At 48.7% G+C, this 12,529-nt stretch overlaps 1 protein-coding gene across 1 annotated transcript in view; it reads left to right on the forward strand.

The window, feature by feature from the left end:
- The window catches only part of LOC137542141 (tyrosine-protein kinase Srms-like), a 59,356-nt gene extending 47,397 nt beyond the window's left edge, over window positions 1–11,959 (forward strand). The window contains exons 6-8 of the mRNA XM_068263834.1: window positions 3,431–3,612; window positions 7,951–8,107; window positions 11,502–11,959. Coding sequence (XP_068119935.1) covers window positions 3,431–3,612; window positions 7,951–8,107; window positions 11,502–11,683 — 521 coding nt within the window. The 3' untranslated portion in view covers window positions 11,684–11,959. The remainder of the gene's footprint in view (window positions 1–3,430; window positions 3,613–7,950; window positions 8,108–11,501) is intronic.
- Window positions 11,960–12,529: the final 570 nt, after the last annotated feature.

A 12,529-nucleotide genomic window follows, 5' to 3' on the forward strand; every position in this document is an offset into this window, starting at 1 on the left:
CGGAACAATGTGTGGTAGTAGTTGCCGGGGGTTGCATGGTGGTGGTGCCGGCTGAAGCAGTGTCCTGTCTACTTCCTCCACGCCCACTGCTGCCGATGACCCTGCCCCTGCCTGACATATGGCGATATCCTTGCCTAGGCCGAGGTGACTCGTCATCCTGCTCTGACCATTCTTCCCCGGACTCAGCAGGCTGCGCATAGTTAGGGTCCACAACGTCGTCATCATCAGCAGCATCATCATAATCCAGCTCTTCCTCTGACTCCCCCGCCTCCTCTTCTGTCCCTACATCCCCAGACACAGACCCCTCTTCTTCATCACCAGAACTCAACAACGCTTGTGATTGTGGCCCGATCTCAATCTCTGCCACATCAGTCCCCAGTAAGTCCTGAGCTTCTTGCATCAGCAGGTTCCCAGATGCCGGACTGAGGGACAGAACGCTGTCATCCTGGGAGGGCTGCTGACCAGTGGGTGCTGGGGTGGATGTCACAACAAGCGTGGGACGTTGGCTGCTGCTGCTTGGAGTGGTGCTCACAGTAGAGGTCTGGGAGGAAGTCATGATGTCCATGAGTATGTCAGGTTCCATTTGCTCAACCACCACACGGGGACCAGAAACTTTAAAATATTTGGACAATGGCGTCCGCTGACTCGGCCCAGGCTTTGCTGCCCCCATTTCTGCTGCATCACGACCACGTACAGCTGGGCGTCCTCTCCCTGGACGTGGAGCAGTCCCAGAAGTGGCTGAGGCAACTGAACTCCCTTTCCTCTCACCCCGCGAAACCCTGCCAGACATGTTGCTAGTAATGAATCACTGGATGCAGTGGGCACAGTACAAGGTCACTGAAGGATGCACCAGGCACAGTACAACGGCACTGAAGGATGCAGTGGGCACAGTACAAGGTCACTGAAGGATGCAGTGGGCACAGCAGTGGGTACTGGATATACAACTAGGTCACTGAAGGATGCAGTGGGCACAGTACAAGGTCACTGAAGGATGCAGTGGGCACAGCAGTGGGCACTGGAAATATAACTAGGTCACTGAAGGATGCAGTGGGCACAGTACAAGGTCACTAAAGGATGCAGTGGGCACAGCAGTGGGCACTGGATATACAACTAGGTCACTGAAGGATGCAGTGGGCACAGTACAAGGTCACTGAAGGATGCAGTGGGCACAGCAGTGGGCACTGGATATACAACTAGGTCACTGAAGGATGCAGTGGGCACAGTACAAGGTCACTGAAGGATGCAGTGGGCACAGCAGTGGGCACTGGATATACAACTAGGTCACTGAAGGATGCAGTGGGCACACAAGGATGTCACACTGCGTAATGAGATGCTTATATGCCAGCGAGCAGTGGGCACTGGGCACGGCACAAGGTCACTGACAGAATGAATGAGCAGCGCTGGCAGAGAGTGGCAGCGCTGGCAGAGAGTGGCGGCGCCGGCGGTGTGACTGGCTGCCTGCAAATAGTACAAGTGTGTAACTGTCTGTCACTGGAATATACTAGTGAACACTGCAGCTGCACTAACCTGCCTGCACTACACACAGATAATCCCCACTCCCACTACACTGCAGCACTGAACCTGCCTGCACTACACACAGTTAAATAATCACTAGACTCCCACACTCCCACTACACTACACTGACTACAACTAACTACAGCAATCACTCACTGACTAGCTAACTGTGTACAGTATAAGAGCAGTGTTAGCAAAAAAAACGCTTTGTTTTTAACACAATAAATGCACTTGCTCAAACAACAATGGCCTTGGGACTTTAAGAGGCACATATACAAAATAAATGCAAACTAAAAGAACACACACAACAACCATATGTGGATTAAAAATTGGCCGGAGGCGTTATTTATTGCGGTTTTAATAAATGTAAATATTTATATTATTCGTTTAAATAAACCAATATAACTTTAATGAAACTTTTAACAAGAATATCATCCAACAAATCATCAATCATAAATCATCATAAAACTTAAAGGTCAAAACTTAGCCCGCCCACCACCGTGGGCAACTTTTACCGCCAATAAAGACAGTAGCCTCCGACAGTTCAAAATCCGAAACAAGAGGGCGGGTGGGAGGGAATCGCAGCTTGTCCTGACTGAAAGTGAGGAGAAATTGACAGCATCACTCAGGCTGTGAGAGACAGTCACTGCTCATTGGCTGCCGATTCCCCACTCCCTCTGACAGCTGCCAATCAGGACAGATTAACTGTCAAACTTCTGCCCAGAGATGACAGCCTCAGTCACATCCCAGGACCCTGAAAGAAAAGGAGGGAAAGCCAGTACCACAGAAACACAAACATAGACCAGTACATGACTAGAATAAAGCTGAACTGAATATATATTTTGTATGGCCAGTTGGCCACAAAGTCCCAAGAGGCCCTCACTCAATGCTATCGTTCAGGCCTTACAGGAGATAATCCTCTCAGCACCACAGTCTAGCAAGGACAGAGCTTTTCCATCATGGCCGCCGCTTTATATTCAGGAGGGGAGGGCATAGCTCCCCTCCTGTGATTGGTTGCTAGGGCCTGGCTGGGGCCCTCTGATTGGCCTGCAATGTGTCACTTCCGCATAGTTTGACGCATTTCCGCTAACCACGACTTCAGCGCCGGGTTTCACGAGCGTGAATGCGGATTTCTGTCCGCATTCACGCGAAGCCGATTTTCGTGGTTGAAAATCTATTCACGGCTTAGCGTGTCCGAGGCGGAATGCGTCAAAATGATCGTAAATCCACGCGTAAGCATGATCACGACCTGTCGGTGAGCACCACTGGTAGTTGTGTCTGGAGGTGGGAGGGGGGGGGGGGTCTCACTGGTGGTATAATGTAGGTGTGTCTGGAGGTGTGGTTAGGGTGTCACTGGTGGTATAATGAAGGTGTGTCTGGAGGTGTGGTGGGGGTGTCACTGGTGGTATAATGAAGGTGTGTCTGGAGGTGTGGTGGGGGTGTCACTGGAGCTATAATGAAGGTGTGTCTGGAGGTGTGGTGGGGGTGTCACTGGAGGTATAATGTAGGTGTGTCTGGAGGTGTGGTGGGGGTGTCACTGGTGGTATAATGTAGCTGTGTCTGGAGGTAGGGGGGGGGGGGGGGTGTCACATGAGGTATAATGAAGGTGTGCTTGGAGGAGTGGTGGGGGTGTTACTGGAAGTATAATGGAGTTGTGCCTGGGGGTGTGGTGGTGGGGGGGCTGAAACATACATAGCAAAAAGGTCACCAGAAAATGTGGGCACCAGGTGAAACTATTAGTAGGATATTGGCAATACTTCCAGTATTACACTAAGGCTTTACCTTACCTAAACCTTCCTCTCAGTCTAACCTTCCCTCTACCGTGTTTGTGCTCTCCTTGAAATGTCCCTCTCTCATCTCATATAGTTGAGAGGTATGATTTATCCTGTATAACCTGGATCATGTGTCTTTGTAGGCCTAAACGGGAAACATCTGAAGTACGCTGATATCCTACACATAGTTTCCCAAGTGGCGGACGGAATGGAGTATCTGGAGAAGAAGCACGTGGTCCATCGGGATCTGGCCACAAGAAATGTTCTGGTTGGGGAGAGTCTGGTCTGTAAGATCGCTGACTTTGGTCTGGCTCGATTGCTCAAGGTTGGATATCACCAGTTAATTTATCACTTCATGATAGGCTTATGGTTTTGTGACCCCTCCCATACTATGGACACTTCCTGTTCCAGCCCCTTTCCCACAAGGCTTTGCACACTTCTTCACGAAAAGTCATTGCTAAGTGACATCACAGCGATCAAGCTTACACAAGGGAAGCCATGGCTGGGATCGGAACCGGAGTAAGAGTTGTAGAATTGTACACCCAGAACTGGCGTAGTTATGTTAGGCGTGAATCCCCTTGCATGCAAGTATAATGCAATTGTAGGCATCATGACTTTGGGCAAGTAAAATTAACTTCCCGTTCTTCACATAAAATATGGAGCTGCCAGCAGAAATCATATGACCTTGTCCACCTCGTCACTCCTGCCCAATTAATGTGTAGCACAGGAAGGACATGGGTAGAGTCAGCACTACGTTCATAGGAAAAGACTAGCATCTCCCTCCTCCCTGACTAGGTCATGTTGGTGATGAATGGATAGGGGGAGGAGTTTAGCAGCTCACAGTCTTGCTCTTGAGCAAACAGCATCTGACATTGGCACAGGAAGACAGCTTAATAAACCCACCCACCCACGGTAATAAAAAATGAGTAATGCAGAAATCACAGCTATGTGGTGTTCTGATATATTCAGCACAACATGCATTAAAAATATGAAGCCTGAGGTATGGCAAACTGTTGTATTTCGTGGTCATGGATGCAGAATAACTGATATTCATAGGATTCACCAACTCTCGACATAGGCAGTGTCTTCTCTCTGTGTTCCTAGCCAGAAAGTAAAAGGAACAAACAATCCACAACAGTCTAGATAAACTTATACAGTTATACAAGTAGAACACTGCCATCTACAGGCCAGATACATAAACACCACACAAACCAACCAATTAGGCTAAAGGTGCCCATACATCAGGCAACTTGGCGGCTGATCGACCTAATTGGATGAAAATCGTTGCCGCCAAGTGCATGCCCGACTGACAAAGCGACCAATTTCAGGACAGAAATTTGTCGCTTTGTCTATCGCGCATGCTGCAAGATGTCAGGCCTAAGTTGCTTGGTTGGGTGTGCGGCGTTACGACGGCGATTTCCGAGCGAGCGAAGAGACGACGAAACCCCCGCCGCAATGTATAAATGTGCCCCCTGTGTGCATTTATATGTTACCTGTCCTGTTGCAGCCTCTGCGTGGTGTCCTGTAGCCTCCGGGCGGTATTCCTTATGCGCTACTGGCGCATACAATCTGACGTCGGCACATAGCGTCTAAAGTCAGATGCTATGCACCAGCAGCATGTACGGATAGCTGCCCGGAGGTTACGGGACACCGCACGGAGGCTGCAACAGGACAGGTAACGTCTAAAGTCAGATGCAATGCACCAGCAGCATGTACGGATAGCTGCCCGGAGGTTACAGGACACCGCACGGAGGCTGCAACAGGACAGGTAACCTATAAAGTCAGATGCTATGCGCCAGCAGCATGTACGGATAGCTGCCCGGAGGTTACGGGACACCCTGCAGAGGCTGCAACAGGACAGGTAACGTATAAAGTCAGATGCTATGCGCCAGCAGCATGTACGGATAGCTGCCCGGAGGTTACGGGACACCGCACGGAGGCTGCAACAGGACAGGTAACGTATAAAGTCAGATGCTATGCGCCAGCAGCATGTACGGATAGCTGCCCGGAGGTTACGGGACACCGCACGGAGGCTGCAACAGGACAGGTAACCTATAAAGTCAGATGCTATGCGCCAGCAGCATGTACGGATAGCTGCCCGGAGGTTACGGGACACCACGCAGAGGCTGCAACAGGACAGGTAACGTCTAAAGTCAGATGCTATGCACCAGCAGCATGTACGGATAGCTGCCCGGAGGTTACGGGACACCGCACGGAGGCTGCAACAGGACAGGTAACCTATAAAGTCAGATGCTATGCGCCAGCAGCATGTACGGATAGCTGCCCGGAGGTTACGGGACACCACGCAGAGGCTGCAACAGGACAGGTAACGTATAAAGTCAGATGCTATGCGCCAGCAGCATGTACGGATAGCTGCCCGGAGGTTACGGGACACCGCACGGAGGCTGCAACAGGACAGGTAACGTATAAAGTCAGATGCTATGCGCCAGCAGCATGTACGGATAGCTGCCCGGAGGTTACGGGACACCGCACGGAGGCTGCAACAGGACAGGTAACGTATAAAGTCAGATGCTATGCGCCAGCAGCATGTACGGATAGCTGCCCGGAGGTTACGGGACACCGCACGGAGGCTGCAACAGGACAGGTAACCTATAAAGTCAGATGCTATGCGCCAGCAGCATGTACGGATAGCTGCCCGGAGGTTACGGGACACCACGCAGAGGCTGCAACAGGACAGGTAACGTATAAATGCACATGGGGGGAACATTTATAAATGGGGGCAGTTTGAGACTACGAAGAGCTGGAAGAAGCCACAGGCGAGTCAAACTTTTTTTATTTTCTTTAGCTGCCTCATGTATCCTTTAAGGATCTCACTGATAAATGCGGTGTTGTAGAAAATAAAAAAAAAATAAAAAAAAAATGCTCTAAACTGGAGAATGGTTAGTGTTGTAGAAGATACCAGGTCCGATTATCCTATTATCGTAGTCCAGAGTGTGCGATTTGGATGCTACTGACCAGAAAGATCAGCAGGACAGCCTGGCAATGTGCATTGTTTAAAGGCAACTATAACCTAAAATATATAAAACGAACCTCCCCATAAGGGAGGCAAGTAATCCAGTGTGTCATGGGAGGGGGGGGGGGGTGCAGATTTAGGCTCCAGGCAGAGTCACTTGCCTCCGACTGCCGCAGTGCATGCTGGGAGATGTACTCACATAGACAGAGCACATATCCTGGCAGGTATTGCAACAGTCGTAGCTGGGAAACACTGCCAGGAGTTTCAAAATGCTGCAGCTGTAGTCTCTGCCTGGGGAAGTTAGTGGATTGTATTTGGAAGGGGGGCCAGAGGTGCAGTCCTGCAGGTAAGTATTGCTGGTCACCCCAAACTCCTGCCAACGGGGGGGGGGGGGGGGGGGGGGTCCCTTTAAAGGGAAATCTGTACATGTCTCTTACTTCAGGTCCCTGACCTGAACTCAGAATTTCCTCTCAGCTCTAAAAGATAAGCAACAGCATAATCTCCTTTAACCACCCTGGCGTTCTGATTAAATCGCCAGGGTGGCTGCGGGAGGGTTTTTTTTAAATAAAAAAAAAACTATTTCATGCAGCCAACTGAAAGTTGGCTGCATGAAAGCCCACTAGAGGGCGCTCCGGAGGCGATCTTCCGATCGCCTCCGGCGCCCAGAATAAACAAGGAAGGCCGCAATGAGCGGCCTTCCTTGTTTTGCTTATATCGTCGCCATAGCGACGAGCGGAGTGACGTCATCGACGTCAGCCGACGTCGTGACGTCAGCCGCCTCCGATCCAGCCCTTAGCGCTGGCCGGAACTTTTTGTTCCGGCTGCGCAGGGCTCAGGCGGCTAGGGGGGCCCTCTTTCGCCGCTGCTCGCGGCGAATCGCCGCAGAGCGGCGGCGATCAGGCAGCACACGCGGCTGGCAAAGTGCCGGCTGCGTGTGCTGCTTTTTATTTCATCAAAATCGGCCCAGCAGGGCCTGAGCGGCAGCCGCTGGCGGTGTTGGACGAGCTGAGCTCGTCCAGACCGCTCAGCTGGTTAAAGGAAAAAAATTGTTGTTACAGCTGGTACAAGTCCTGCAATAAATCTGCAGTGTCTACTTCCTGCTTTCACAGAAGCAGGCATAGAGTTAACACCCTGTGTTTACAAATTAACTTCCCTGGCGAGGCTGCAAGCTGACACAGCTGAGAGATCAAATTACAGCTGTGATTAATCACAGATGAGGGGGAATTAGTCAGGCTAAACTCTCTAAATACACACAGGGTGCATTTCTCTATGTTTTCCTTCTGTCCTGTGCAAGAGTTCAGGTCCACTTTAAAGGACAACCGAAGTGAGAAGAATATGGAGGCTGCCATATTTATTTCCTTAAACAATAACAGTTCCCTGGCAGCCCTGCTGGTCTCTTTAGCTGCAGTAGTGTCTGAATAATACCAGGAACAAGCTTGCAGCTAATCTTGTCGGATCTGACAATAATGCCAGAAACACCTGATCTGCTGCATGCTTGTTCAGAGGCTATGGCTAAAAGTATTAGTTGCAGAGGATCAGCAGGGCAGCCAGGCAACTGGTATTTCTTAAAAAGAAATACATATGGCAGCCTTCATATCTCTCTCACTTCAGTGATAATTTAGTGTTTGTGTTCCTGTTCGGTGAAGGATGCGGACAATGCTTTGTTCTCACCCATTTCCCATATTTCAGGATGATCTCTACTCCCCGGAAAGCAACCGTACAATCCCGATACGATGGACGGCACCGGAGGCGCTGGCGTATTGCACTTACTCCACCAAATCGGACGTGTGGTCCTTCGGGGTCCTGGTGTATGAAGTGTACACGTTCGGAGATACTCCTTACAAAGGTGAGGTGCCCTGGAGAGAGAAAGCTTAGTATATACTCAAATACATCTCTGACAGAAGTATATCTGCAGTATACACTTAGGGCTGGTGCACACCGAGCGGCTTTTTCAGCGTTTCTGCAGCCGCTTGCGGCTGCGGATACGCTTGGTCAATGTATCTCAATGGGGTGGGTCACACCAGAGCGGGAGGCGTTTTGCAGAAACGCATACTCCCGGGGTGAGGCATTTTTTGGATTGCGGAGGCGTTTCTGCCTCAATGTTAAGTATAGGAAAAATGCAAACCGCTCTGAAAAACGGCAGTTCAGAGCGGTTTTGCAGGCGTTTTTGTTACAGAAGCTGTTCAGTAACAGCTTTACTGTAACAATATCTGAAATCTACTACACCAAAAACGCTTCACAAAACCACAAAATGCTAGCTGAAACACTACAGAAAAATAAGAAAAAGCGTTTCAAAATCTGCTAGCATTTTGCGGATCTGCTAGCGGGTTTTGGTGTGCACCAGGCCATAGAGCTGGAGTGCTACGGAAGGGATCTATTACATTGTTGCAGTGCGGGTCAATGCCAGGGTACCATTTTCATTGTGCCCCCTGGTGGCAGAAGAGAGCATCATTGCTATGTTTCGAATCTTGGCTCTGTCTATTCAGTAAGGAGAACTTGGGCAAGACTCCCTAACACTGTTATAGCTACTGGGCACACCCTAGTGGCTGCAGCTCTGGCGATCTATTATCTGTGTCTTGTCTTATAATTGCAAATATTATAGGGAGGGAGCTTGGGATCACTTTTTAAATGTGGCAATGGCGCCCTGCATGACTGCACGCCATAGGTCTTACCTACCAAAGGTCGTACCCCCACCCCCCACATTACTGTACTGCCTTATAGAGCGCATCCTAATGGCTGCAGCTCTGGCGCTTTGAGTCTGCCAGGAGAGAAGCGCTATATAAATGTTATTAGTCTTTGCTATAGAATGAGGAAATTAGAAGCCTATTTAAGGCAAATGTGAAGCCACGCTGAAAAAAAAGAAGCGTGTAGCGCTATATCTGCAAGGGCTCTGCACATACCTCCCCGTGGCTACCCCGAGTAAGGCTCAGGGTTACCACTGAGCTGCAGATTTCCGGCCCGAGCCTGACTCGGGGTTACCGCTAAGGGTGTTAATGGCCACTGCCGCGGGGGAGGCTGATGCAGGCCGTAATGTAAAAGGGCCCTCAAGGTGGCCACATGATTCAATTTCGGGTTTTTCTTTTGTTTTTTTTTTTATCGAGAGAAATCCAATCGATTGTTCTGCCTGATTGAAGTATTTGAACAATCTGTATACCATACACAAAAAAACCCAAAATAAATTAATGAAACATTCAGTTTTTATGTATTTTTTCATCTAATTTTTCCAACACGTCAGACTTTTATCAAAGAAAAAAAAATCTGAAAAATTGGTTTAGATTTCTCTACACAATCGATCAGTTTTACTGGAAAGAAAAGGAAAGTCTATTGATTTGGTTGAATTGTGTGTGGATTTAAAGCGCTGGCATTTATGAAGAAGCAAATTAAACAAAAGTTCCTCACAAATGCATCTTTTTTCAAGTATTTGAAACCCCATTTTCAGGAATATTTTTGTGTATTATTCCAGAGGACTGACAGAAGCCTCAGGCAAGTAACAGATTTTTCGCCGTATGAGACACACTTTTTCTCCCCACAAAATGGGGGAAAAAAGTCCCTGCATCTTATACGGCAAAGGCAGGGAATCCCCAACTTACGAACGCCCGCCGATACAAACCGCGACACGTCGGGGATTCCCTTCCCGTGCCCTCAGCTCCCCCCGCATACCTCTGCTATGACCCCCTCTAATCTGCTTGCCCCTGTGCCCCCCCCCCCCCCCCGTGAGTGCAGCATCTCCTCCTGTGTCCCCCCCCCCCCACGTGCCTCCTCTCCCCCTGCAATGTCTCAGCCATCCCCTCTAATGTCCTGACCCCCCTCCTTTTCTCTAGCGGCAGTGGCTTACCGGAGACATGCCACCGCGAGGACTGCAGACACCCGGCTTCCCCATACACCCTTCCTCCGATGCGTGGCTACTGATGATGCGATCAGTACAAGCCGCGCACAAGAGGAAGCATGTATGGGGAAGCCGGGTGTCTGCAGTCCTCGCGGTGGCATGTCTCCGGTAAGCCACTGCCGCTAGAGAAAAGGAGGGGGGCCAGGACATTAGATGCACCATCACCATGGATGCACCAGATTTAGTATATTTTTTTACCCCTGGTTTTTGTCCTCTAAACCTAGATGCATCTTATGATCCAAAAAATAAGGTAATCCAATTGGCAGATAGGCTAGGTTGGCCTAAGCGGTTTCAGGCTAGGTTGGCCTTCCAGCACAGGATCCCCCCATCTTCTGGCTGGGTGTGGTGTGGCTCACAGCCTCGAGACTGGGCATGGGCAAGTAATTTCCGCACATGCCCAGTAGAAAAAAGCGCTTGTGAATGGAGGAAGAGAGTCATGAATAGTGGGAGTATTTGCCAAAAGATACAGATTCAACAAGATCTTGTTGAATATGTTTAGAGTAGGGATGGTCGGGACTCGGAAATGACGATTTCTGAGTCTGTGGAGATTCCGAGTTCCACAAATGCCAATTTCCGTTACTGCGGAATACTGACGGTAATGCGATTTCTGACTTCCAAAAATGTATTGGACTTTTATGGAGTTCCTAATATTTTGCGGATGGGCGTAATTTTTATGGATATCGACAGGATATTACGGATTTCGTTAAAAAAACAATACTTTACATTACAATATACTTGTAAACAGTTAATTAGCTTAATACTTCAGAATTCGGAAGCATTCACCCAGAGAGTACAGAATTTTTAAAATAGAAATTGAATTACCGCAGTAATTCTAGGCCAATCAAAAGACTTAGACACTACCAAGTATTTTCAAATCTTCTAATTGGCCTAAAATTTCCCAGGTTTTCAGATTTTTGTGGTAAATCGCTGCATTCTCGGATTGGTCTAATACTACCTAATATTTCGGATTTTTCGTGGCAAGTTGGAAAATACCTGGTAGTATTGGACCAATCAGAGAATGTGGTGATTTACTGTGAAAATTGGAAAACCTCTGAAATATTAGACTAATCAGAAGACTCGAAAATACTCAGTCTTTTGACTGGCCTATAATTACTGCGGAAATCTGCGGCAAAATTGCAGAAATCCGATTTTCTAATGCCAATTTTTTTATATTGGATGGACTGGATTATAAAGATTGGATCATTAGTGGCCACCATTATACATAGATTTGGTAACATTGGATGAAAAAGGTTCAACAGTGGCCACCTTTACTTCCTCCCTTTTATTGCTTCAAGTTCGCGTTAGCGTTCCACCGAATAACGTCACCTACCATTCTCTCTTTTTTTTTTGCCAGGTTGGAACAACAAAGACGTTTACGCAAAAGTTTTCAAGGGCTACCGTCTTCCCCAGCCCCCGAACTGCACTAATGAAATGTACAATGTGATGATGACTTGCTGGAAGGAGTCCCCCAAGGACCGGCCCAGCTTCCAAGAGTTAGTGGAAACGTTAACATCCATCGAAAGGACTCTCCGGTGAAGGACATGTCTCCTCCAAAACCATCGGTCAGACGTGGAGGTCCCATTTGTCCATATGATCAGTTCTTCTCGGTGGAATGCTTCTGGTTTCACCAAGAAGAAAAGGATAAAAGACAAAGCAAACTACTGTTATGTACCTTCACAAAGTGAACTTACAAAGCTACTTCCTCTCTGGGCAGGGAGACAGGAGTGCAACAGTGCTGCTTCCTCCATGGGATTGGGGAACAAATAATAATAAATGGGTGCTGCCTTTGTCAACTTTTTCAGGACACCTGAACTGAGAGTATTAAAAAGGCTGTAATATTTTATTTCTTTTTAAACAATGCACATTTCCTGGCTATCCTGCTGATCGTCTGTCTCCAATACTTTTGGCCATAGACCCTGAACAAGAATACAGAGTAGCTGTTACTGACTGAAGTGTTACTGGATTAGCTGCATGCTTGTTTCTGGGGGCAGGGCCGGATTTGTACTTTCCAGTGCCCTAGACCTGCTGTCAACAACCGCTTCCAACCCCCCACCCCCCCACCCCCCCACCACCACCACCACCACAAAACATTCTGTCCAGCACTCTGACTAGCGATCACTGGTTTGAATGGGCTCATTTCAGTTGTGCTGCTCTGCTCTCCATTCAACAAATAATTCCTGTAATTTGCGATCCTGCCCGAATGTGCACAGCAGCTGATAGTGTTCTGGGCATGCATACTTGAGAAATGACGCTGATGTATGACCGGTACTTGTCAAGAATGCTTAACACTGTACCGGCCTCGGTTGCTGTGCACATCTGGGCAGAAGCGAGAAATTACAAGGAGCGCGAGTGGCCAGAGCATGCGCTGCTTCTTTGTCCTCT

The sequence above is a fragment of the Hyperolius riggenbachi genome, chromosome 12, assembly GCF_040937935.1.
Source record: "Hyperolius riggenbachi isolate aHypRig1 chromosome 12, aHypRig1.pri, whole genome shotgun sequence".
Classification (NCBI taxonomy): Eukaryota; Metazoa; Chordata; class Amphibia; order Anura; family Hyperoliidae; genus Hyperolius; species Hyperolius riggenbachi.